Source organism: Musa acuminata, chromosome BXJ2-10 (genome assembly GCF_036884655.1).
Source record: "Musa acuminata AAA Group cultivar baxijiao chromosome BXJ2-10, Cavendish_Baxijiao_AAA, whole genome shotgun sequence".
Classification (NCBI taxonomy): domain Eukaryota; kingdom Viridiplantae; phylum Streptophyta; class Magnoliopsida; order Zingiberales; family Musaceae; genus Musa; species Musa acuminata.
Window position 1 is genome coordinate 35,965,203 of NC_088347.1, and position 24,412 is coordinate 35,989,614.

Below are 24,412 nucleotides of genomic sequence, written 5' to 3' on the forward strand. Positions count from 1 at the left end.
TCTTGTTTGATTCGATTACCCAAGTGAGTCGGGCGGTATCAAGACCCGGGGACGTGACAGCTTTAAGACTGTTGTCGAACTCACCGGGCCCACTAGTTCGACGGTCGAGATGCGAGGAGCTTACGATGACGTACGTGTCGGAGACGACCCCCAACTCGAGCTTAAACCATAAGGCCGATCCCCGCATCTGCTACCGGTTTCGGCCGTTAGACACAACGCTTGGTACCGGTAGGCAGTTCAATGGTGGGGCCCAGATATTCCACCAATCACAGGGTAGGTAACTGGTGAACGGCTACGAAAAACATTGCCTGTGATCTCACCCGCTCCAATCCAGCTCAGACCAGTGATCAGGTCTGCCAACGTACCATGTGGGCCCCTGCGGCTTCAACTCGGCCTTCTCGCGAGCTCGATGCCATCACAACGCGACTGCATCGAAATTGGTCCGACTGGCTATGATAATGACACGTATCCATAGTAGCAGCCGGGCCGCGGCCCCACCCCGTTTCCCATTTGCCCCCTAAGTACCGTCCTCCCCGGACAGTTGTTGCTGCTCTTCCTCGTCTTCCTTTTCGCCGCCCTCTCCTCCTCTCTGTTACCTCTCTGAGCCCTAACGCTCGATCGGTTGCCCCTCCCCCTTCTCTTCTCCAATTGCATTCTCCTCAGTGTGGGGACGAACGGCTAGGGGTCCGGATCGAGCTCCCCGCAGGGTGGTGTCGGCGGAATACCGTCAAATTTCCTCTCATCTTTTGGAATTTCAGGAAGAGTTTCTTATTTTTGGGTATTGGGTCTGGTTGATGTCGTTCTCGGAGCTCAAGGACCGGCACGTGGCCGCGACGGCGACGGTGAACACTTTGAGGGATCGGCTGAATGAGAAGCGGCAGCAGCTTCTTGATACGGACGGTGGGCCTGTTCTCTCAGGAGCTTTGGTTTCTCTTGATTGATGTGAGGGCTTAGTCCCTTTTCTCTCGTCTTTCTTTTCATTTTTTGATGGGGTCTTCGGATTTGGTGTCGGTTCTTGTAGTGGCTGGATACGCGAAGAGCCAGGGGAGAACGGCAGTCAACTTTAGCTCGACGGATCTGGTTTGCTGTAGGACATTGCAGGGTCATACAGGAAAGGTATCTCACTGTTATTCAAATTTCAACACATATACTACGTTTTTGCTGTTTCTTGCAAGCTTTCCTTTAGTTGATCGGCTGAACATTCCCCTTTGCCCCTTGGCTTTTGAACTGTGTCATCAAATTTACTGAGCATCTTCTGAGAAGAACTGAGAATTCAGTCACAATATACTAAGGCATCCTAAAGGGCATTTCGAGTTTTGACATCTCATGGGGGTTCTTATTGATCTCAAAGCAATATGGAGAAGAAATACGAGGAGTAAAAGCATATATTCACATAGCTCAGCTGAAATTGCTGGAGTAATTGCCTCTTTTTGCAGAAGTTAAATGTGAATTCATACTATCAAACTCCCACTCATTCTAAAAGATAACAGGATAAAGACTTAAATATTGGTTGCTTTATTTTATTTATCTTTCTGTTTAGCATGCAGTGGGGTGAGGAATTCCATATGAAGAAAGATAATATATAGGGATGAAATTAGGTCATATCATGCAGTATCTAGTCAACCATTGTGCTTCTATCATTCTGATAAGCTTCTTCAAAGTTGATGTTATTAGAGGAACTTTTATGTTTGTTTATATGTTCACATCCATCCTAGTAGGAAAAGGGTAAACAAACTCATTTTTATTAAAATAAGATGGAATATATTTTGATTTAACTCCATATAAATAGTTGATATTTCATATTTGTAGTGTCTTGGAAAATGTTATTGATTCTTGTAGTTGTAAATGAAGTATTGTGGTGTTATATCATTCTAGATAATACATAACCATAAGGATCAGAAAAGTACATAACTATAAAATGAAGAAAATTTATCATAAAATGTAATTTCTGCTATTATGTTAATAAATGAATTGTACTTGTGGAATTAGTTTGGATGATGCCATTATATTTGGCCCACCTGGGATGAAAGCCTGAATATGCCCTATATGCTGCCTATGATTTCTTTGTCTTCCATTTTCTTCTTATACTAACTTCAGAAATATACCTGATGAAGATTGTTTGCCGAGAATTTTGCCAGGTCTATTCACTGGATTGGACGCCTGAAAAAAATCGCATAGTTAGTGCATCCCAGGATGGGAGGTTAATTATATGGAATGCTTTGACAAGCCAGAAAACACATGCTATTAAGCTTCCTTGTGCTTGGGTCATGACCTGTGCCTTTGCTCCAAATGGACATTCTGTTGCATGTGGTGGCCTTGATAGTGAATGCTCCATTTTCAATCTTAATTCTCAAGTTGACAGAGATGGTAACATACCAGTTTCAAGGGTTCTTACTGGACACAAGGGCTATGTATCTTCTTGTGAGTTTGTCCGTGATCAGGATACTCGCTTAATTACCGGCTCAGGTGATCAGACATGTGTATTATGGGATGTGACTACTGGACAGAGGATCTCTGTTTTTGGTGGTGAATTTCCTTCAGGACACACATCTGATGTATTGAGGTATTTCTTAGATTTCTCATTGTGGACTTAAACATACATGAGACTTGATATCAAGTGCAAAAAAAATATTGGTAGTAGACATTTTACTTCCAAGGTATACTTGTTAAAAATTTATCTATCTGATTTTTCTAGATTCCTAGTTTGAGCGATTTCTCTGCAATATTGCTATTTTTACTTAAGGAACGCTGGACCGATATGAAGCGGATGGTATGAACCAATCCGGACGTGAATTGGTATGTGGATTGATCCCGTTTCAGACGATCCAATCCAACCCATAAAAAAATAAACAAATTAAAAGAATAGTTTTCACAAGCCCTTTTCTCCATGTGCGGGGAATGCAAATTTGCCACCCTTGTTGTTCACATTCCCCACTTATACCTCCTCCTCTTCTTCCTTTCTCTTCCTCCTTCCTCTTCCTCCATCTTCCTCTTCTTCCTTTTCCTTCCTCCTCCTCCCTCCATCACCATCTGTTCCTTCCTCTTCTCCTTCTTCTTCCTCTTCAAAACACCAATACTACCAATGTACCATGTGTTAGATACATTGGTAAAATTAGGGCATATTGGTCCAACCCAAGGATCGATATGGGTCCGATACTCAAAACGGCATTTTTTGTTTTCACTTAAGACTGCTGTAGCATATCTTTGTTGTTCTTTTTCCATTACCAATTTGTGATCCTTGGTTTCTCACAAAAACTTCATACAAACTCATGGAATTTGGCATAAACCGGTGTCTAGACATCCTTTGCAATTCTTTCTTTGTTATTTGGAATACATCCTGCTGAATCCTTAAGCTATTTAACTGCCAAGCTGAAGATTTACCAAACATAGTATGATTATCTGAAGCTTTTGAATATTTTTGGAGAATAATAAAAAAAATATCTAGTTTGATTATTTACCAAACATACTTAATTCTGGAGAGTTCATTTAATAACTAGAAAGTTCTTTTCCCAATTTCCAGCATCTCAATCAACAGTTCGAATTCAAATATGTTTGTCTCTGGTTCTTGCGACGCAACTGCTCGGTTATGGGATACTCGAATTGCTAGTCGGGCCATTCGAACATATCATGGTCACCATGGTGATGTTAACTCTGTCAAGTTCTTCCCAGATGGACAAAGGTTTGGAACTGGGTCAGATGATGGAACATGCAGGTTGTTTGATATGAGAACAGGGCATCAGCTTCAAGTATACTCTCAACAGCAAGCCAACAATGACCAAGATATCCCAATTGTCACATCCATAGCATTCTCTATATCTGGAAGACTCCTCTTTGCTGGGTACTCCAATGGTGATTGCTATGTGTGGGATACTCTCTTAGCTGAGGTATGAAATATTCAGCTTGTCCATTGAACATAAATTTCATTAACTATAAGAAGGATAAGTCTGCCTAAGCTTTGGAAGCAATTTGCATAAAATATTTAAGGATCTTAAATGAAGTGTCATTTGAACATATATGATATATTTATATCATGTCATGGTTTGATCCATAATAATCAATGGGACAGTGACTGTTAAATGTATGACTAGGATACTTGATACGATATTGGAAAATGAACAAAAGATATGTAATTGTGTCATAGTTTGATCCGTAACAATCAATGGGACAGCAATTGTTAAATGCATGACTAGGTTACTTGATAAATATAGTGACAAATGAACAAGATACATGTAATCATGTCAGGCTCATTTCCTGACAAGAGATTATGGCTCTGTGTCTATCAATTTTTTTTCTCATGGTAAACTTTTTAGCAAGCATGATGCTGTTCTATAAGTTGATCCATTGATTGTTAGTTTCTCCATTTGAGATATAATTATCAGGGTAATTATCTTTCTTAAGCTGGATTTTTCTCTCAGATAGAGTTGTCATCTGAATGTTGAAATGTTGACTTTTTAATAATTGAATAGCAAAGATGAGATTGTTGCATTGTCTAACAGAATGCTAGTTGATTTGGTCATAATGATCTAAGCTTTAATAGCTGGTCTTAAAATGAATGAATTCAGGATGCTTGTTCGTGAATATATATATATAGGTATACTTGTTCAAAGCATAACCATCAATATTATCTAAAAGTGGTATGTGTATAGAAGGAACTGAAATTCATCTCTCTACAAATAGAGAAGTGCATCTATTAGTTAGACTTCATGGCAGGAAGTACTGGAAATCTTTGGACAAATTTAGTGATCAGACAAAAAGAGTACATTTGGTCAAAGATTATTTTTCTGAACTATTTTGTTTGATGTGAATAGGATATTCCTAATTTCATTATTGTGATATTTTCAAATGCAACTTCTGCAATTGTCTAGATGGTCTAATAATTTTGCAAGAAGAATCTTACTGTTACTTACAGGGATATTATATTAGCCATGCTGCAAAAACCTGCATGACAACAACTGTGCATTCAGTAATGTGCAATAAGGAATCCTCCAAAAGTATGATGGAAATATGCAGGGTCACAATTCATGTTGTGATGTTCGATTTTTAAAAATGAACGACTCAGGTTATATAGGACAAAAAATTTTGCACTGTAACCTTATATGACTTGTTATACTTGTAATGTGGTTGATTGTAAACATCTTGCTCAAACAAATCTGTGCATCATCTGATCATGAACAAGTAACTATGAGCTTGGCGGTTTCAGAAGAGCATATGCTAATTTCGTATGGTAGTCAATCAACAAAGCAGAGCGTGTACCTATTTTCGTGCATGCATTTGGAGCTTGCACCTCATGGTGACATTTGTTGATGTCATAATGACATGACATGGACCCATCATAAAAGATATAATCATATTGTTGCTGCTAATTGGCACAAATCAGCAATATAAAGTTTATGTTAAGGTGTACATGACATTACATGGACCCATTATCAATAATATCGGTGCTAATTGGCACAAACTGGCATAATAAATGTAAAGCTGATGTTAAGGTGTACCCCAGTGCCAATAGTTGGCAAGAACTCCAAGGTTTTAGATACCTTTCAGAACAGCATATGCGGATTGATTATTACCAGTCCAACTACCAGCACCAAATTATAGCTCAATATCGGTTCATGTCAGCTCTTTTTTAATATATATTTTTTCAATGATACCAAATGGTACAGGCTGGTATACCTGTGCTATGGCGGTCTGATTGACTACCTAAATCAGTTGGACATATACTTAAATTCTTGCACCCACATGCATGAATATACGCCCTTGTTTTAATGTCTCTGTATTTTACATTTCTGCAGTGAATATAACTGACTCGTAAGTATATTATGTTGTTTCAGGTAGTTGTTAATCTGGGAAAGCTACAGAATTCTCACGAGGGCCGCATAAGCTGCTTAGGTTTGTCTGCTGATGGGAGTGCTTTATGCACAGGAAGTTGGGACAAGAACCTGAAGGTTAGTTTTCGAAGTTCAACTCTTTAATCAAGTTCTCTACAAGGGATAAACACATTTAGGAAATAATTAATCTCTTTTTCCATGAGGCGATTACAGTAGTGTTGAAATATTTGAATTTAAAGTTATCCACATGATAAATATACATCTCAGTCTGTGACTTAAGTTTGGTGTGGTTGAAAAGTATAATTATATTTCGTTATTTATTTTTTCTTTTAACTATTATTTAAATAAATTCTATGATAAGGGCATTCTAGCATCGTACAACTTGCTTTGGTCGTATGGTGTCACTAGAAATTCTATAGCTTTGACAACTATGCTATTGAGCATTTTGTTTAAAGTACAGTTATGATAAAATTTTCAATGGAACTTTCTGTTCATTTACAGCATCTTTATGCTTGAATGTAGCTTTCCCTGCACAAACACAGATTTGATGATATTTTTGAATGACTTTCTTAGTCATACATCATCTTCATGTCTGAACTCTTGATGAAGGGATGGGGATGAGATGTTGAGAGGAAAAAAAAAAGGTGGGGAAAGAAGAGGAGGATTTAGAAGACATCAAGAAGTTAAAAAACATGGTTATCAAAACCCGATCCACATCTTAGGATCTTATGATCCTGCAATTCAGGCCAACTTATGCCATGTAAGTTGGGTATATTTTATGAAATTAGTGGGATTGTTTTTGGATCTGAATCTAAATTGTAGGATCATGTATGATCTAGATCCTACATATAAATAATGATCCTAAAGACCTTAACTTGACTTTAATTTGCTGATTGTTCTTGAACCAGAATGACTTCAAAGTTTCTCAATTTGTGAGACATAACCAGTTAACTCACTTAAGTTTCTTCGATATCTGATGCTGACGCCCTGCTCCGTCTCATGCTGCATGATGCCTCTACCCTCTTCATCTGAGATTCTTCTAGTTCCCTTCTTATTGCTCCTAGCCTTCTTCCATCTCAACCTCTTCATCTCACTTCACTCCTCCCACCTCTGTCACTGCTAGACTCACACCATCCTAGTCTCCCAAAACATCACAAAAAACTGTTGTACTTCACATAACACTGCCCCTTATACATTGATCATGAAAAATATATCATTAATATGATTTTTTTTTTTTTTGCCTTTCTTTATCAATTGTTGGCTTCTTTTTGTTCATGTGTTTGATTACTCATAATTTCATAATGTATATAATTTGCTTGAGAATGAAAAGATAATCGTTCTCTATTAGCACACACTCAGACTATCCATTATCTTAGCAGATCTGGGCTTTTGGAGGACACAGGAAGGTGATCTAATCTTTGGCTTTATTGTGTTAAAGCGGACAACTTTAGTTTGTGGCTGAACTGGGACTCCTGTCGAATTAACTACTATATCTATAAGAGACTGAACATCAAGATGTAAACCATGAACATTAAGTTCTCAGATGCATCACTCCAACCAGGTCAGTCTAAAGGCTCTGAGAAGCAGCATTAAAGTTTGCCAGCGCTTTTCTTAGTTCCTTTGCTATGCATCATATGTTGCAACTGTTTTGTCATCGGACTGTTTCCCAAGCCTGGTTCATTATACTGATTCATCATGCATCTCCCTGTTGTATGTTGTTGGAAATTCTCTGTATTAGTTGACTTAGATTATCCATAATATTATCATCGTTAAAATTATCTGAGTTATATATTTCGTTGATAAAACCATAACAATAAATTGAGTTTAAATGTTTACTTACATAATTATAAAAATTTTAATATAAAAATTAAAATACTTCAAAAAATATATATAAATTAATCAAAATTATTCGATTTTATTTGTTATTTGTCTTATATGAGATTTTATATAATAACTTTTGACTTAGTAAATATATAAGAACCAAATTTTAACACTTTTTGAATAAATTTAATTAGTGTGAGGGCATTTTACATATACATATTAAGCGAAAGAAAACAAATGTATAAAAAAAATCAAATTCAATATAATTATAATGACGACTTTTTCACATTCGTGTGCAGCTAATTATTTTCCAAATAGTCCAAACTTTAGATTACCACACAGCAATAGCAGAGATGCATAAGTACACAAGGGTTCCCCAAAACAAAACAAAACAAAAAAAAACTTTAGTCCAAGTTCGTCGATGCTGCATCTAACAAGCACCACTAGACAACCACCACAGGCAGTAAATTATATGATTCTACCTCCGGGTCCAGAAGGATCCATCCATCGAACGTCCACACTCCTTGACAACAGATATTGATGGGCAAGAAACAGTGAAACCTACAAAAGGAGAAAATAAGCAAGAGTTCAATGCAGGAGGCCTCGGAAAAGAGTGGCTAAGAAGCTCTATTCGCCCAGCAGAGAGCAGTAGTTACCATCGGCATCCAGCTATCAGTTCTCATACTCCCGGGAGAGAGATCGCTCTGAACGATGGTATCCATAATCATCTCCCACTGCCTCCCCCTCTTCACGTGCCTCATAATCTGCATACCCATATTGATGGTGGTAATCACCAGCCTGACCCTTGTCATAAGGAGCGCGATCATAATAATCGCCTTCATGTCGGCTTGGCCTCTCCTGCTCATGCTCGGGTTCAACAACACCTTGGTGCTGAACTCGATCGTACTGCTGTGATTGATCAAATTGTTTGTAGTCGCGTTCATGCCCATGCTTGCTTCGTTCATTGTACCATCCCTGCCCATAATCATCATGTTCAAGATCTCTCTCCTTTGCTTCAGTCCTCTCCCTGCCTTGCTTAGACTCACTACGCCCATGCTCAGAATCCTTATCAAGAGAGTATCCGCTCTCTCTTTCATGGCTAGCATGATCGTAATCTCGTTCACGCTCCCTGTCCCTATCTCGTGTACGATCACGTTCACGCTCGCGATCATACTCATGACCACGGTCTCTATCCTTGTCTCTGCCTCGACCCCGATCACGTTCCCGCCCACGATCTCTTTCCCTTTCCTTTTCTCGATTCCTATCGCGGTCCCTATGGTGGTGGTGCCTTTCTTCCCTTGGATCTCGATCTCGTGTTCTTTCACGAGAACGATCACGAGGCCTTTCCACTTCTCGCTCTCTATCTCTTCCTCTTTCTCGTGATTTCTCCCTGTCCACGGAAAATATAGCTTAATAACTTAGCCGCATACAATAAAAGATAAGTAAAAGACGAGGGTTATTGTACACTATCCTTGTTATTGTTTTAAGCAAAGAAAATCGGTCATTTCAAATATTTGTACTTCACAGAATGTCAGCTTACAAAAATATACAGAGGCCTTACCGGTCTAGTTGCCGATCATCTCGAGCCCTCGGCTCCTCTGACCTTGAGTGTCCCGCAGCAATTTGCTGTTGCTCCCTGTTTAACAGTAGATAAAGTTTGTCACACAAGAGTCTCAAACTCATGAGACACAATAAGAGTTAAATTTGAGAAAAAAGCATATCCACCTAACTCAAAGGACCTAAACTGTCCACGGTGTATATGCCCCTAGAAGTGGAAAGGACTTAAAAATCAGGGGACTAAACACATATTTACCCCTTCTACGTGTTAAATTTGCATACAGATTCTTGTGAATCAGCTTCCTTGCACCACTGCCCTTGTCACCACAGGCCCATAGATATCATACTAACCTAGAGAAATCTAGGTTACTAAAATACAAAAGTGCCTTCATTTGCAAATTATCTCCTACATGAGCCAAAACTGAACGGCTTTTATTTTTTCCTACCTCTTCTTCCCTCCCACTTCCTCACCTACACCTCAGGAGAACTTTCTAGAGTGTTAACACAGATGGGATTTCTGAAAACATGCATGGCCATTGACACTTGTTAAAATTGAGGTGGTCTATTATCTGCAAAGGAACTGGTGCGAGTAAATTCACTTTATTTCATGCAAACTATTTCTTTATAGGGGCAAATATGAACTTTCTTATCCTATATGGCTCTCTTGAAAACCTGACGGGTCCATTGGTGAAGTTAAAAAAAGTTATTGGGCAGGATCTCTGGTAAATGCAAGTTAACTCTTTCAAGGATAAATGTAATGAGCATGCTGCATTACAGTGTGTATTGTGTACCACCATGATGTGAACTAATATACTTCCAGAAGACACCAACAAAGCTCAAGCCAGCAAGAATTTAATTTTCAGCATGTGAAAGCTTCCAAATGGATATTTATAAAAGTAGGAAAGAATAACTGTCAATTATTCAGATGGCAACTTATAAAGTTACAAACTGTTCCAGAACTTTTGACTTGGTGATACAAAAATATTCAGGTAAAAAACTCCTAGCTTAATAAAGTACCCCGGTAACTAACAATAACATAGAATGTAGTACAAAAATAAATATGAACACAAACTAAAAATAAAATAAATAGCATAAAATAAAGAACATTGCAAAAGAAATATAACACACAAAAATAATGCTAAATTACACTAAAACATTACAGATAACTGAAAATTTATATTAATTACCTTCCAGAATGTTTTTGATTTACTTCTTCACCTCCAATCCTGGTTGATCCAAGTCCACCACCCAATCTTCGAGGTCGCCAATTTGGAACAGTTCTGCCACGCTCGACATCCACAAGCACCCTTCTATTATCCAGCTTTCGACCATCAGCTTGCTTGTATGCCGCTGCATGATTTAAAGGATACAAATGCAGTCACCACTATGCATGTAGACTAATGTTTAAATTTTTTAAAAATAATCAAACCAGTTGTAATCGTACTTTTCATATCTCGTGTATGCATATACTCGATAAAGGCATAACCTCTAGGTTTATTTGTCACCTTGTCAGTAATTAATCTCACCTGAGAAGTTGAGAGTAGAAGAGACATAATTGTAAAATAAAAAAACAATATAAATAAAGAAAATATATCAGGTATCCTATTGACAAATATGCTTGCTGTATCCTACTAAAATGCACGACAGCAGGCATCATGCCTCACTAGCCGTGCTCACCTTTATTGAAATACAGCTTCACCAAGGGAGATGTATCACCACCTTATGATTGAGTTGGCAGATAGATTGGTGTATGTTCCCCGTTTAGCAGAGGAAACAAATCATTTACCATCTTCTTACCAAGGAATTTATGAATAGTGAAACATAAAGAAAGTGATGTACCACAAAAAACACACCGAATCACAGATATATTCTCATTTGGCCTTTAAAATAAAAGCAACACTATAAGTGAGTAAAATTGCACATTCTTCAACTTGGACAATGAAGAAAGACCTTGCTAGTGATCCTGAAACTTGTGTTGACAGAAGGAAAATTGATGGAGAAAATAAAGAGGTATTCTTCCTTTACGGCTTGAAGACTCTGGTCACAAATATGGCTCCATGTAGATTGCAGAAAGAGCATTGTTCTTCATTGACAGAGAACAAATAGTATGAAAACTTACTGTTCACATAATAATCCACTTATTCCCAGATATTTTGCTAATGATAGAATCTCACTTACCACTTGCTAAAAGGCAGGATGCCATCTAAATATCTGAACATCTAAATGATCTTTAAATAAAAGATTAAAAGGGAAAAATCAAGCATAACCTACATGCACCTGGAGAATTTACCTGTCACTACCTGTGATATCTTCACCAAGTAATTATGTTCTGAATCCTCAAATGATTCTACTTGCCAAGATAATAACCAAGAAACCAAAAGATAATATATCAGATAAACTCATTTTTCCATCTAGAGAACATATACCTTCCATTGCTCCTTATACCTTTGCTGCAAATGAAGTCTCTGATTTTTTTAATTCCTTAGCGATCTCAACTAGCAACGATACTTAAAGAAGGAAAAAGTTGTACACATGATATAACAAAAAATTATTACCTTAACAGGATTACCTGATGTGCTGATATTCCGTTAAAATAAATTAAATTAAAAGTTCATATACCATCAATGTATACTGTGTATCATGCCAAAACCTCATACCATCCACTACAGGCACCAATTGGCATCATAACATGCAAAATGAACATTTGCATCACCTCTTACAATCAAAGTAACACACAATTAAATCCAACCAAAATAATAAAAATTTCTAGCTATATATTTGACTTGCAAGCAGATCAACAATTCATTAGCCACAACATCCTCATACTCCATTTACCTGAATATCCACTACTTTTATAGGAAACAAGAAAACAAGTCATATTTTTTTTGACAAAAGTTACAATCATGAACATGCAAATACGACAACAATAACAACAACAACAAAACTATAAGTCCCAACTATTTAGGATCGGCTACATGAATCTTTTCAGCCATTGAGATCGATAAAAAAATCATATGTTTAGTTAAATTAAGAATACTTAAATTTTTATTTATAATTTCTATTAAAGTCTTTTTAGGTCTTCCTCTATCTCTCCTCGTACCAATAATATTATTTATTTTACTTCTTTTAACTATCGCATCCATGTAAATCAGTCTGAAAATATTGCCCTTGAACATGCTACTGTATGGATGATTCAAATAATTACATGTTAATGGTGATATGAAAACTCATGGTGTACATATGAAGTAATAGTTGTTTAAACCAAAAAAAAGAGCAATTGCCATGAAAGAAGAAAAATCAAAATGAAATTGAGAACTAACTTCATGGAAAAATAGGAAACATGTGACTTCTGGAATTTCATGTTTCAAACCAGCATATGGGGGCCTTTTGATTCCCTATGAAATTATTAAAATTCTTACCCAAGTTGAGAGCGATATCAGGAGCTCCCAACAGGAATAGTCCAATATACTTACCCGCTTAATTGGCCCATAAGTTTCCAACTCCCTTTTGATTCTGTGTTCAGTGGTTTCATAGTTCTGCAAAAGAATTTTAACAAATGATACACTAGGTCACACACAAAACAAAAGAACAAATACAGATTACCTAAAAAGGCAAACAACTTACAAGCCTCGCAACAAATAAAGTCTTATACGGATCTCCAGTAACGTGAGGATCTTTAGATGGATCATCTGCATAGAAATTTTAATAGAGTGAATTGAAAGGAAAACACCTAAAAGCCCAAATTCTACAAGAAGATTTTTTGTGGTTGTAGAATGATTACATTTCTCCAATTCCTCAGCAGCCTTCCTTGCACCCTCTTCAAGTCGAAGCTTCCGGATCCTAGCCCTTCTTTGTGTCTATTACCATATTAAAAAATTATGCTAAAAATATCCATAAAAGTATCTAACGGATATATACTCGAGGGAAGTTATTTGTTGCAGGTGTGACTACAGACAAGTTGTGGTTCATAGTTCATAGTAGCTTCAAAATATATGAATCAACCATGCAACAAAGGTTCTAGATCATTGTCTTTGACCACTTACAACAATAAAATAAAGATAGATATGATACAACCATAGTTTATACAGTCATCCAGTACATGTTAGGCAAACACAAAAAACAAAGAATTCACATTTCACTATAACATTGTTCACTTCAAGCCCAACCCCTTTCATTTGCAAATAATCCAAAAATGGAAAGAAGGTAATACACATAAAACAACCATGAAGTTGAGTAAAAGTAGTGTCAACATTCGAAGGGAACAATAACATGTTAATTGCAAGAACTAAAGCTTTTTGTTTAGGGAAAAGCATATGATATGAATACAAAAGGCAAGGCATATTAATAGGATGCAACAAGCATCAAACAAGGATTGAAAAAGGTGTATGCACCAAAACCATGAAAAAGGATTGTTCTATCACACTTAGTAGTTAGAACAGACTGTCTACTTCGAATAAATGTATCTTTAGGACTTGGAGCAAAAGCACACCAAACATGTCTCACATGTAGAATATTAAAATTTTAATATTTTCTCTTAGCAGAGGTTACTTTCACCATAGTCTTGATTGATAAGACCAAACAAGATTAATATCACCAACACAAACTTCAGAAAAACAATGGAAGAGAAGTAATATTATATTATGCTATTCTACACAAGAAAGAATGGTTTATCCAGGTCTGAGCTGTACAAGCTTGCCTTTCTCATTTGATACATTTGTGATCTTATGCTAAGCATTTTTTGTGATTGCTTGTAAAGGCTTGAACAAACATGTAGGAAACCCTAAAGAATATCATCATGCTTTCAGCAATAAAAATTTGCTTCATGATGAATCTTTACTCATACGATTACTCTCCTGCATTGAGAAGTGGCAGCAACATTGAAAAAGTGGAGAGGCAAATGTCATGGGGGCGAAAGGATCAGCAAAAATAACAAAGGAAATAGAGGCTTGGAAAACTTAAGTCAAAGCTGATTATAAACAGACCAAGCAAGTTCAAAAACTGAGCCTTCCAGATCTGTTTTACATATTGTGAATGGAATATTATGAAGCAGTTGCCCTTTTTATGTTAGCAAATGAAGTTTTGTTTGATAGACATTTTCAGATATTTGTCCCTCATTTTCCTTGGTAGGTTTTATCAGACAATAGACATGGCAACTAATACATGTAAACTTTGATACATTATCATAATCATATGCAGTATAATTTAAATGTATAATCATTATACATGGAATTTATAAGAAGCATAATGTCAATTTATACATAAAATTTATATGTAACATAAAGCGGTTCACAAGAGTAAAAGATGTTCACAGAATCGCTTCAAACACATAGGCAAAACATTATGCAATAAGCAAAAGTCTATCTTAAACATGCATTGTCAATATCTGACATATTAAAGCTTTCCAATAGTTAATATGTGTCTAACATATCTACAGGATTATAGATGGTATAAGAGTCAAATTATGTCCAAGAGAATCCAAAACCGCAAAAAACATTTCACATTTTCTTCAGGTTCAAAATAATATTGACTTTTTCCAAGAACATAAATCAATCATAATGCTAAAGAAGACAATTTACAAATTCCTGGACATTAAAATCAAGACCATTTGATATCATGGGACATTTTTAATCCAAGGCTCAGCAAACAATTGTGTTGGCAGCATATAAAAGCAGTGCAAAAGTTCTAAGGTGTAGGAAACAGGCAAAAGATATTGGACCACTTACCCATTCACATCAGTCATGTAAAAATAAAACTCATATATATCCCTTTTGTAAGATGTTAAATTTTGAACGAACCCCAGATTTGAATCTGATTACTGCTTTAGTTGGTGTCAATGTCATATCACACTCTTTTACGTCACAATTAAGTATGTAGAATTCTACAGGTGTATGTGAATTGTGTAGTTCTGGAAACAAATGCTCAAGCAAAAAGAATGATAATTATCTCAAACTCATTAACATATATGGAGAAAAAACATCCACATTCACCACAATGTATATAATGTAGTTGCTTTTTGGGGTACTCTGCTAGCATGGTGTACCACACAGAAATGATATTTGGTTGTACTACTCCACCAATAGGAAAATAAATATTAATATCCATAATGGCAACCCATAGAACAATTTATCTATAGAAGAATTGTCAATTGGATCAACTGAACAGTAAATTTCCACTCATCAAACGTGTACAGTCCTACCAAACCTAACCAAAGAGTGTTCTGACTTCCTATCCTCGTATTTTTAGTTATAATTGAATGATATATGTTGAATTTTAATTGTCGTGGAGATTTATTAAAAATACATTCTCATAGACATACTCAGAAATTGATGTTCCCTCAGTTTCCTTTGAGGCATTACAAGCATGGTGAGGAAACCAGCATGCAAGACACCACAATTCCATAAATTTCCTTTCCAAAAGTTTCCTTTTCCATAATCTCAATTGTGATAATTTAAATTGCTTGAAAACAGCAAAATGAGAATCTTAGATCAGAATTAAACTGTTGCAAATCACCATAAAAAAGCTACGAGACTCTTAAAGTGGATGACCAACTAGCCAATTAAGAGTTAAGACAAGTCTGAACTATGAAATTCTATTAATGGAGTAAGTGAAACTAATGAAGTACATAAATCATGAAACATAGTTCAAAATCTCACCGGGGTTTCTCCCTCAATGACAGGTGGAGCATATTCAGGATCATTGGGTTCAGCAAAGTGGCTCACAAATTGTGCCATCCCTAAAAACAAAGGGGGGGAAAATATCAGACTTCACTGGGCTCCTTGTTCAACAGAAAAGTAATTATTTGGTGGGAGTAGCCACCTGTATATGGGGGGCATTTCCTTTTCTCAAGAGGAGGTTTATACAACAATGGAGGACGAGGTTCAAAAAGCTTCAGTAGATTGTTGGTAAGTCCAGTTGGATGACTCTGCCCAATCTGTTAGTAAAGATACCAACATACAAGCAACCGTAAACAGCAATACCACAGGGCATTTATGCACAATATTATGGCAGAGATGGAAAACGATGCATCGCCACCAACAAAGATAAAAACATGTAGAATAAAAACCAAGAAAGACATACAAACGCACATTATATGCGCTTAAAGGGACGAAACATGTAGACACCTAAGTAGACAAGACAATGTTTTCTAAGTATACGATTAATAAAGAACCTACAATTCTAAGCTGATAAAAATTCAAGAATGCATCAAGGAAAAAATATACAGCACACAGAATATTCATCCATCACAGTAGACTCCTGCTACAAGCATATTATATGTATCCAGGTAACTAAAATCTCAAGTAGCAAAACATGGAGCAGAAGTCAATACCCTTAAACGACTCTTCTGATCTTTTTGCAGGCAAATCATTAAGAACATGAGCATAACAAGAAAACCAAAATTTACCACGGGGGTACTCAAATCGATTCAAGAAAAGAGGAACCTCGGACCCACGGCAATGAAAACTAATCCGACAACAAGCTAACAACAAGAAGCGCAAAGATCGACAGAGAAAGGGGGAAAAAAGCCGTGAAAAATAAACGTCTAGGGCTTTTGCAGATTACGAGCTTCAACTGGAGAACGTTGGCACGATTCTGGGCCTTGGTGCGGGCCTGCACGGCAGGGTTGTTGCGGTTGAACGGATCATTGTAGTCCCCCATGGCGGAAGGGATGGATCAATCGAAAAATCGAATGCGCCGACCCCCGTCTCGGCTTCAAGAAACGGAGAAGGGTTTCGTTTCGCCCTGTCGGCCGTCGCCGCCTTGGAGAGGAGAGCGCGAGAAAAGAGGCGATGATAAAGGAGAGAAGACCGCCGTCTCGGCTAAAAGTAACGGAGAAGGGTTTCGTTTCGCCCTTTCGGTGGTCGCCGCCTTCGGAGAGGAGAAAGCGAGCGAATGAAGCGATGCGGAAATCAGAGAGATTAAGGGTTTGTGCACGGCGGTTGATAGTTCGCCCCGGTGGAGTCACATTAATTACGATGATGTTTGTGTACATTTATTTATTACTTTCCGGTTTGTTATCTCTCATAAAAAATAATTTGCAATGTTAATACGATGTTTGCGCGAAATCAATATAATAAACATTTTTGCGTTGCCTCACTAAATGTCTCGTCAGTCAGTTTCATTGGATATTTACATTCGATATTATCATTTAATATGAGTTTAATTACGGATGATTTTTGGAGAAATCTCACATTTTGAGCTTTTCCCCATGAAACGTTGGGTTCATTTTTATACATGAGCTTCATAATAAATTAATATATTATCGTTTTATATTAAATTATTAATATTTTATATATTTTATGAATATTAAAAATTAATTAGGTTCCTTCTAATACGATGATGTGTTTTTATCCTGTATTTATTTTTATAATAATCTATTACTTTGTAATGGATTTTAAGTTTGGGTGGAGGAGATTTTTTCACTTATAGTCGTACTAATAAGATGTATTTTTTTCTGTTAATATTTAGTATTGTAAAGATAGTTATTTAAATTTTCAAAAAATATAAATTATAAATAATAATAATAATAATAATAATAATAATAATTTATTTTCTTTTATTTTATAAATCTATGATGTGACAATGAAAGCAAGTCCGTCATCCCTTTCACCCTAATTTATTTTATCTGGTCGCCCTCTGTCGATTTTATTGTCAAAATCTAAATTTACAAATTATGCTTCTCTCACGATCACGCCTCGTTCCTTGTACTATATTATGAGCGTTTATTACAATTAATGTCTCTCACGAATAAGAGAAGAAGAAGAACGAGAAAAAAAGGAAGAGTATTTATATTTATTTATGAACAAAAATAAAATTCTTAAAATGATATTATAAATAGTAAGTACACCTTGTGAAAATACTTTTTTTTATTAACCTTATTAACATTATATATTTGAAGAAGTGAGACACAATATTGAGGCATAATATTGTCCACACAATATTAGTAGACAAGATATTGAGTTACATTACAAGTTTTTCTTTGTCCAGGAAGTGACAAATTTGAAGTTGGTAATTTATTCAATTAGACAATATAATTAATGTTTTCGTCTACCTAATAGTTCAAATAGTATGCTTAAATTATTGATACATTATAATCTTCAATACGTATTTATTTGGACATAACAAAGTTTAGGAAAACGCTTTACAAAAGAATATATATATCATATGTGACGGAAGTATTAACATCAAACATACAGTTGATAGAATTTATGATATTAATTGATGATGTATAATGGATGAGTGATTGTTATTAATCGCTTAAATTTCTTTTGAACTAGTAAATTTATTAATGATCATCGACGTTATATTACCGAAAATATCATAAAAATAATATTGACTTTATCGCAACACAAATTAAACAATAATTAACAATTTAATTTAATTATATTCCCAATAGGATTTGGTGAAAATGAATATATTCGTAAATATCTGCTGAAACGACTTATATTCCATTGTGTGGTGGCCTCCTCTCCATCGCGATAAGGAAGACGACCGAGGTCTCCCTCGGAGATGCCATCGGAAATGGAGAAGCAGCCTCCGCCGTTGATCGTGGCAATGAAGGGTCACCCGGGAACCGGCAAGTCCACCCTCGCCCGCGCCATCTCCGCCGCCCTCGCCTGCCCGCTCCTCGACAAGGACGACGTTCGCGACTGCACCCTCCCCGTCCAACACGCCCTCTCCGGCACCGGCACCGCCGTCGCTGCCGCCGGCCTGCTCAACGACCTCTCCTACTCGGTCATCTGGCGGCTGGCCGCGACCCAGCTCCGCCTCGGCCTCTCCGTCGTCGTCGATTCTCCCCTCTCCCGCCGCGCCCACCTCGACCGCCTCCTCGATCTGGCCCACGGCGCCGCCGTCGCCGCCAGGGTCGTCGTCGTCGAGTGCCGCCCCAAGGACGCGGCCGAGTGGCGCCGCCGGCTGGAGACGAGGGGCGCCGCCGCGGGGAGCGGCGAGGAGGGGTGGCACAAGCCCGGGACGTGGGAGGACCTGCAGCGGCTGCTGGAGGGCTACCAGGGGTGCACCGACTACGACATCAGCGACGTGCCGAGGCTCGTCGTGGACAACACCGCGGCCGACGAGATGGTGGCGACGGTGCTCGACTTCATCAGAAGCGCTCGATAACAACATAATACAACGAATTGGATATTTGGGAGAAAAGAAGACATATTTGCATCAGCACTCGATCAATTGAAGGCTGTTTTAACTTCTGCACATTGAAACACAGGAAAACATGGCAGAAGACCGAAGAATAGAACTGGCAGATGCTTATTCACACAGTCTCTGATCTGTTCTATCTTGTTGCTCATTATCTCTGTAAATTGGAACGAAGAAGAACCATCTGGCATAAAGTGTAATGTATGATGTGCATAAAGCACTTGTTCATTTTGTATCAATAAAACATACAAAGGGTTTATATATATAATCTAAATTTACATATATTATTCTGTATTCAACAAAAAATATAAATTCCGTTGCCGGGATTTGAACCCGGGTCGCCTGGGTGAAAGCCAGGTATCCTAACCGGACTAGACGACAACGGAATATGTCATCATTTCATACAGAAATTTGAAATATCAGATATAAATCTGGCAAGTCAGAATAATTTATATTCCATTGGTCCTTCCAAACATACTATTGACCTCAGAAATTAAGGATTTACTACGTGGAGTGAATCTAAGTGTTCGGTAGCAGTCATTCTCGTCACGCTTCCGATAGAAGACATGGTTGATTGGATGTTGATGTGTGAGCCTGAACCGGTGATGACATCCAATCAAGCTCCGTAAATAATAATAATAATAATAATAATTTGCTAGTCGACCGACTGAAATCGATGGAAGACTGACAGCTATCACGTCAACGAGACAAAATTAGTGCGGATGACAGCTACGAATGCGCTGGCAGCGTTCCACGCCAGCTGACGCTGTCGGAACAGTCTGCGGTACCTCCACAGACCACAAAAGCCATACGAGTGAGTGCCCACGTGCACCGCCCCCTTGAAAGCTTCACCCAATACCTGTCTTCAGCCATTCCCAATCTTACTTGGAGATCAAATATAACAGAGGCATTAAGAGAGACGCTGTATGTCAAAAATGTTCCTGCTACGATTCCTCAAACAAGCAAATGCTACAAATGAAGACAACCTTTCTGCTACTGATCACTCGCTCTTAGAAAAATCATAGAAAGAATTAATGCTCCGAATTAGTCATTCGGACACACACACACAAAAAATCCATCGAACAATCACATTTCACCTGTACAGTGGGAGGAAGGAAAATAAGAAAGTGGCGGAGGAGAATGTTCATCACCGCAGGGTGGCAGATGATGACAGCCCCCTGCGGAGCTTGTGGGAGAAGAGACGGCAGGCGTTCATGCTGAGATCCACGGCCGCGGCGAGCGCGACGAAGGCCGCCGCGTCCTCGGCGCACCCGACGTGCTGCACCCCGACCTCCACCGCGGGGGGGCCGCCCGTCCCCTCGCTGGCCACCGTGGACGACATGACGAACCCGCGGTAGCCCCGGCACGGCGACGGCCTGCGAACCAATTCGCCGCTGCGCCCCGACGAGGAGGGCGTCCGCGCCAGGGGGTTGCCGCCTGCGCCGGTGAGATCGATGGCGAACTTGCCGCCCTTGGAGGCGCTGATGGTGGACTCGGCGAGGGTGACGCCGGGGCCAGCGGCGGTGTCAGGGAGGAGCTCGAAGCGGTAGCCGAGGCCGTCGCCGGCGGGGCCGCCCCCCCGCTCGCGCCAAGCCTCGAGGCGGCCCCAGGGCTGCCAGGTGCCGTCGCCGGGGCGGAGGATGAGCCAGGCGCCGGGGTTGGAGCGGCTGACGCGGTCGGTGCCGGGAGAAGCGACGAAGGGGGTGACCATGGAGGCCAGAGCCACGGGGGAGCCGGAAAGGTCGTGGACGGTGACGGACCACCCCTTGCGCTCTTTCCCCAGGCGCTCCCGCTCCGATCCCATGGACGAACGCCACCTCCGCGAACTGCTCGGTTCAGATTGCGCAGACCTAAACAGAGAACAAAAAAGAGGAACTTCGATGAGACGACGACACCAGCAAAATGTGGAAGAGTTTTGATTCAAATCTAATAAAGCTACAAACTTTGACGGAGAATCCAAAATGTGGATTAATTTTGGTGGAAGGAAAAACCCTAAATTCCAGTCGCCGGAGTGGTGGATAAAAGACGAACCTCGATCCCCAGTTCCAGTCGCCGGAGTGGTGGCGGCAGCCAAAGCTGCAGGTGTAGACGGGCTGCCTCCTGTTGCCTTGGACTTGGAACACCTGCGGGTTGCGCTCCGGCTCCCCGTCGAACTCAAACACGAACCGGGGGTCCACCTCCGCCTTCACCGTCAGGTAAAGCTGCGCCTTGGCCGCCGCCGACGCTCCCTTCCCGAGTGCAACCCACCCGCTGTGGAACACCACCGCCCTCCCTTCCGCGGTCTCTCTGAGATCCAACGGCAGCGAGACTCTGCCCAGGAGCCTCCTGGACCTCAACAAGCACGTGGTCCCCCTGCCGCCCGAGTAGATCGCGACCTTAAGCTTCGCCGTCCCGGCACCGGAGGCCGATGCAGGGGAGAAGAAGGATCCCCCGGCGATGCGGTCGAGGTCGGCCTTGGAGAGGTGGAATCCAGCAGCGAGGGAGGCGGCGGCGGGAGGCGGGGGCGCGTCGGCGTCGTCCGGGGGGAGGAGCGGCACGGCGGCGGTGTGGCGGGAGGGGTGCTTGTCGAGGCGGACGGTGGCGAAGCAGGGGTGGGCGGAGGGGTGGACGCCAGATCCGCCAGCGGGGCGGGCGGCGACGGGGCCTTTGAGGGCGAGATTCCCGACGAGGACACGGACGAAGGGGCAGGGATCCATGGCGTTACGACTGGGCCTCAGCGCTCGCCGCTGCTCTTTATAGCCCGACTCCTGGCGCCCAGATTAGCATCAATCAACAGCTTGTGAAATGTGAAGGTGGCAATCAAGAAGTGCGACTTAAAAAGGCGAAGAAGACTTAATGACGAGGCTTCGAAGTAAAGTAGGTCGTGAGCTGGGCGGCGGTCATAAGACACGCTCACGTACAGGCTGGGCAAGTGCACGTCGTGAGCTGGAGCCGCATGGCACGAGCAAGCGTCTAAACGATACTCAAACCCCAATCACCCGCGCACTTACCACATGCGCTTTGGTCACCGCGTGTGGGTCCCACTTGGTTCCCTGCGAGGGTTGTCGAAGTAGTAGGTACGAAGGCCGAGTGTCGTTTGCTTTCGGCGTACATTAATACTATGAAACCACAAGATACGTTCAGAAACAGGAAATAATATTATGTGATTTCTGACCCAATGTATGCCAGCGTTAGATTGAGTGCACTGTGTGTAAAGTCACAGTGCAAAAGTTGGCCGTGCAACTATGCCCAGGTTGTCAGGAGGGCCTCTGACAGCAGCTTCACTGAATGCGAGAAAGATGGCATCCAATGTGTTTTGCCAACCACAGTTTCGATCTCCACTCGATATAATATATATATATATATATATATTATTAATAAGGTTGGAGTCAGTGACAGTCACAGCTCAGTGGCTATCGGAGGGATGATTACTATTAGGATTCCGCATCATAAGGCGAAGGATCGGAGCTTTGCTCTGCATACGTGAAGGGATCTAATATTCATAGTTTTGGAATTTGTTGTTCTTAAAAAGTTTGATTATTTTTTAAATATATAAGAATATAATTTCATATTTAACAAACAATAATGTACGATATATTTTATTTTATATATATATATATATATATATATATATATATATATATATGATCAATGAGATAAGATAAGAAAGATAAAAAAAGATATTTCTACGAATTGATAAGCGATTGACTTAATGATTTGTATGCATATTTGGTCCTGATTATTATGAAATAACAATGTCAACTCAAAAGTTAGAATTGAATTAAATTTATCTTGCACATGATATAGAAGTAAGCAAAGACCGAGCTTTTTATTTTCATTTCAATAGTTGCGCCCATCTTTACGCTAATGCTTATTTCATAAGGCGCTAATGCAAGTTGTTCGGGGTTTCAATTTCAATATAGCTTATTTTTGTGCTTATTTTCTGACTGTGATTGATAAGTCATTGACTTAATGATTTTAATATCTATTTGATCTTGATTAAGGAGTAACAAAGTCAACTCGAAAATTAAAATTGAATTGAATCTATCTTGCACATAGTATAGAAGCGAGTAAAGACACATTTTTCCTTTTTCATTTCACTAATTGCACCCATCGTTACGCTAATGCTTATTTCATGAGGCGTTACGCTTACTTATTGTGATCTACCGATTGCTTATTCTAATAGACAATTGGTCTTTTTGCTACCAATATAACCATTAACCTACAGGTTTGCTATGAGTGAAATCTAAGCATGAAAAATAGCTGAAGGGGGTCAAATCTTATCTATAAAATGCCTAAAAATGGAACATGAAAGATTTTTAAGGTGTTTCGCTTAGTAAGCCAGCTAAGTGACCAAAATACCCTCTTGGTTGTCTATAAGATGTTTAAAAAGGAAGTATTCATACTAATTATTGAAAGAAATTTATAAGTCAAATCTTGATGTCTATAAAACTCAGGCTGGTTTGCTTAGTAAGCCAGCTAAAGTGGCAAAAATATTGCTTTAATTGTTGAATGTGTCAAATCCTGTCTGTAGTATGTCTTAAAAGGAACTATTCATACAATATATATATATATATATATATATATATATATATATATAAATCAGAAGTCAAATCATGATGTTTATATACTTCAGGCAAAGGCTACTTTTGCTGAAGAAATCTTTATCTACTGACTTGATGGAGCAACATGAACTTGGAAACAAAGCAGAAAAGACAGAAGATTTCAAGCTGTTTGGGTTAGGAAGCCAGCTAAAGTGTCAAAAATATTCCCTTGATTGCTGAAGGGGTCATATCTTGTCTATGAAACATCTGAAAATGAACAATTCATGCTAACTAGTAATTACTGAAAGAAATTTGGAAGTCAATTCATGATGTATAAAAATTTCAGGCTGTTTTTGCTGAAGAAATCATTGAGAGTTGTTAGTATATAAGGTGAAGAAAATTTTTTTGAGAGTGAGAAGAAGACTATTTATTTAGGGAGAGAATATGGGTAGAGTTTTTCTTAATAATTTTCCTGGTTAAAAAAGGAAATAGAAAATTATAATTCGTCGATGAAGCCGAGAGAAAGAGAGATTAGAT

The 24,412-nt window shown here is 39.2% G+C and overlaps 4 protein-coding genes and 1 non-coding gene across 5 annotated transcripts; 2 read left to right on the plus strand and 3 right to left on the minus strand.

The window, feature by feature from the left end:
* The first annotated feature begins 567 nt into the window (after window positions 1-567).
* LOC103969477 (guanine nucleotide-binding protein subunit beta) lies at window positions 568-7,603 on the plus strand. The gene is made up of 6 exons (XM_009383013.3): window positions 568-900; window positions 1,022-1,116; window positions 2,139-2,563; window positions 3,521-3,884; window positions 5,829-5,942; window positions 7,205-7,603. The coding sequence occupies exons 1-6, from the start codon at window positions 795-797 to the stop codon at window positions 7,238-7,240; spliced, it is 1,140 nt and encodes a 379-aa protein (XP_009381288.2). The 5' UTR covers window positions 568-794; the 3' UTR covers window positions 7,241-7,603.
* Window positions 7,604-7,888: 285 nt separating this feature from the next.
* LOC103969478 (U1 small nuclear ribonucleoprotein 70 kDa) lies at window positions 7,889-17,102 on the minus strand. The gene is made up of 11 exons (XM_009383014.3): window positions 16,764-17,102; window positions 16,020-16,134; window positions 15,857-15,936; window positions 12,985-13,060; window positions 12,828-12,892; window positions 12,677-12,739; window positions 10,648-10,729; window positions 10,391-10,553; window positions 9,208-9,282; window positions 8,303-9,036; window positions 7,889-8,207 (listed from the first exon to the last, which is right to left on the minus strand). Exons 1-10 carry the CDS (start codon window positions 16,857-16,859, stop codon window positions 8,319-8,321), a joined length of 1,533 nt encoding a protein of 510 aa, XP_009381289.1. The 5' UTR covers window positions 16,860-17,102; the 3' UTR covers window positions 7,889-8,207; window positions 8,303-8,318.
* A 1,620-nt stretch (window positions 17,103-18,722) lies between these two features.
* Window positions 18,723-19,634, plus strand: LOC135626048 (uncharacterized). The gene has a single exon (XM_065131236.1). It carries the CDS (start codon window positions 18,723-18,725, stop codon window positions 19,317-19,319), a length of 597 nt encoding a protein of 198 aa, XP_064987308.1. The 3' UTR covers window positions 19,320-19,634.
* Window positions 19,635-19,664: 30 nt separating this feature from the next.
* On the minus strand, window positions 19,665-19,738 carry TRNAE-UUC (transfer RNA glutamic acid (anticodon UUC)). The gene has a single exon. It is a non-coding gene; the product is annotated as a tRNA-Glu (tRNA).
* Window positions 19,739-20,279: 541 nt separating this feature from the next.
* LOC103969480 (uncharacterized) lies at window positions 20,280-22,151 on the minus strand. The gene is made up of 2 exons (XM_009383016.3): window positions 21,384-22,151; window positions 20,280-21,202 (listed from the first exon to the last, which is right to left on the minus strand). The coding sequence occupies exons 1-2, from the start codon at window positions 22,046-22,048 to the stop codon at window positions 20,500-20,502; spliced, it is 1,368 nt and encodes a 455-aa protein (XP_009381291.1). The 5' UTR covers window positions 22,049-22,151; the 3' UTR covers window positions 20,280-20,499.
* Window positions 22,152-24,412: the final 2,261 nt, after the last annotated feature.

What these genes read in the sequence shown, in the direction of transcription:
- LOC103969477 (XM_009383013.3), top strand. Translation starts at nt 795, where the DNA reads ATGTCGTTCTCGGAGCTCAAGGACCGGCACGTGGCCGCGACGGCGACG. An exon ending in GCAGCTTCTTGATACGGACG is followed by an intron (nt 901 to 1,021) that starts GTGGGCCTGTTC and finishes CGGTTCTTGTAG; the next exon opens with TGGCTGGATACGCGAAGAGC. An exon ending in TGCAGGGTCATACAGGAAAG is followed by an intron (nt 1,117 to 2,138) that starts GTATCTCACTGT and finishes GAATTTTGCCAG; the next exon opens with GTCTATTCACTGGATTGGAC.
- LOC103969478 (XM_009383014.3), bottom strand. Translation starts at nt 16,859, where the DNA reads ATGGGGGACTACAATGATCCGTTCAACCGCAACAACCCTGCCGTGCAG. An exon ending in CTTATGGGCCAATTAAGCGG is followed by an intron (nt 10,730 to 12,676) that starts GTAAGTATATTG and finishes TCAACTTCTCAG; the next exon opens with GTGAGATTAATTACTGACAA. An exon ending in AATCAAAAACATTCTGGAAG is followed by an intron (nt 9,283 to 10,390) that starts GTAATTAATATA and finishes ACTGTTAAACAG; the next exon opens with GGAGCAACAGCAAATTGCTG.
- LOC135626048 (XM_065131236.1), top strand. Translation starts at nt 18,723, where the DNA reads ATGGAGAAGCAGCCTCCGCCGTTGATCGTGGCAATGAAGGGTCACCCG.
- LOC103969480 (XM_009383016.3), bottom strand. Translation starts at nt 22,048, where the DNA reads ATGGATCCCTGCCCCTTCGTCCGTGTCCTCGTCGGGAATCTCGCCCTC. An exon ending in GACTGGAACTGGGGATCGAG is followed by an intron (nt 21,203 to 21,383) that starts GTTCGTCTTTTA and finishes TTCTCTGTTTAG; the next exon opens with GTCTGCGCAATCTGAACCGA.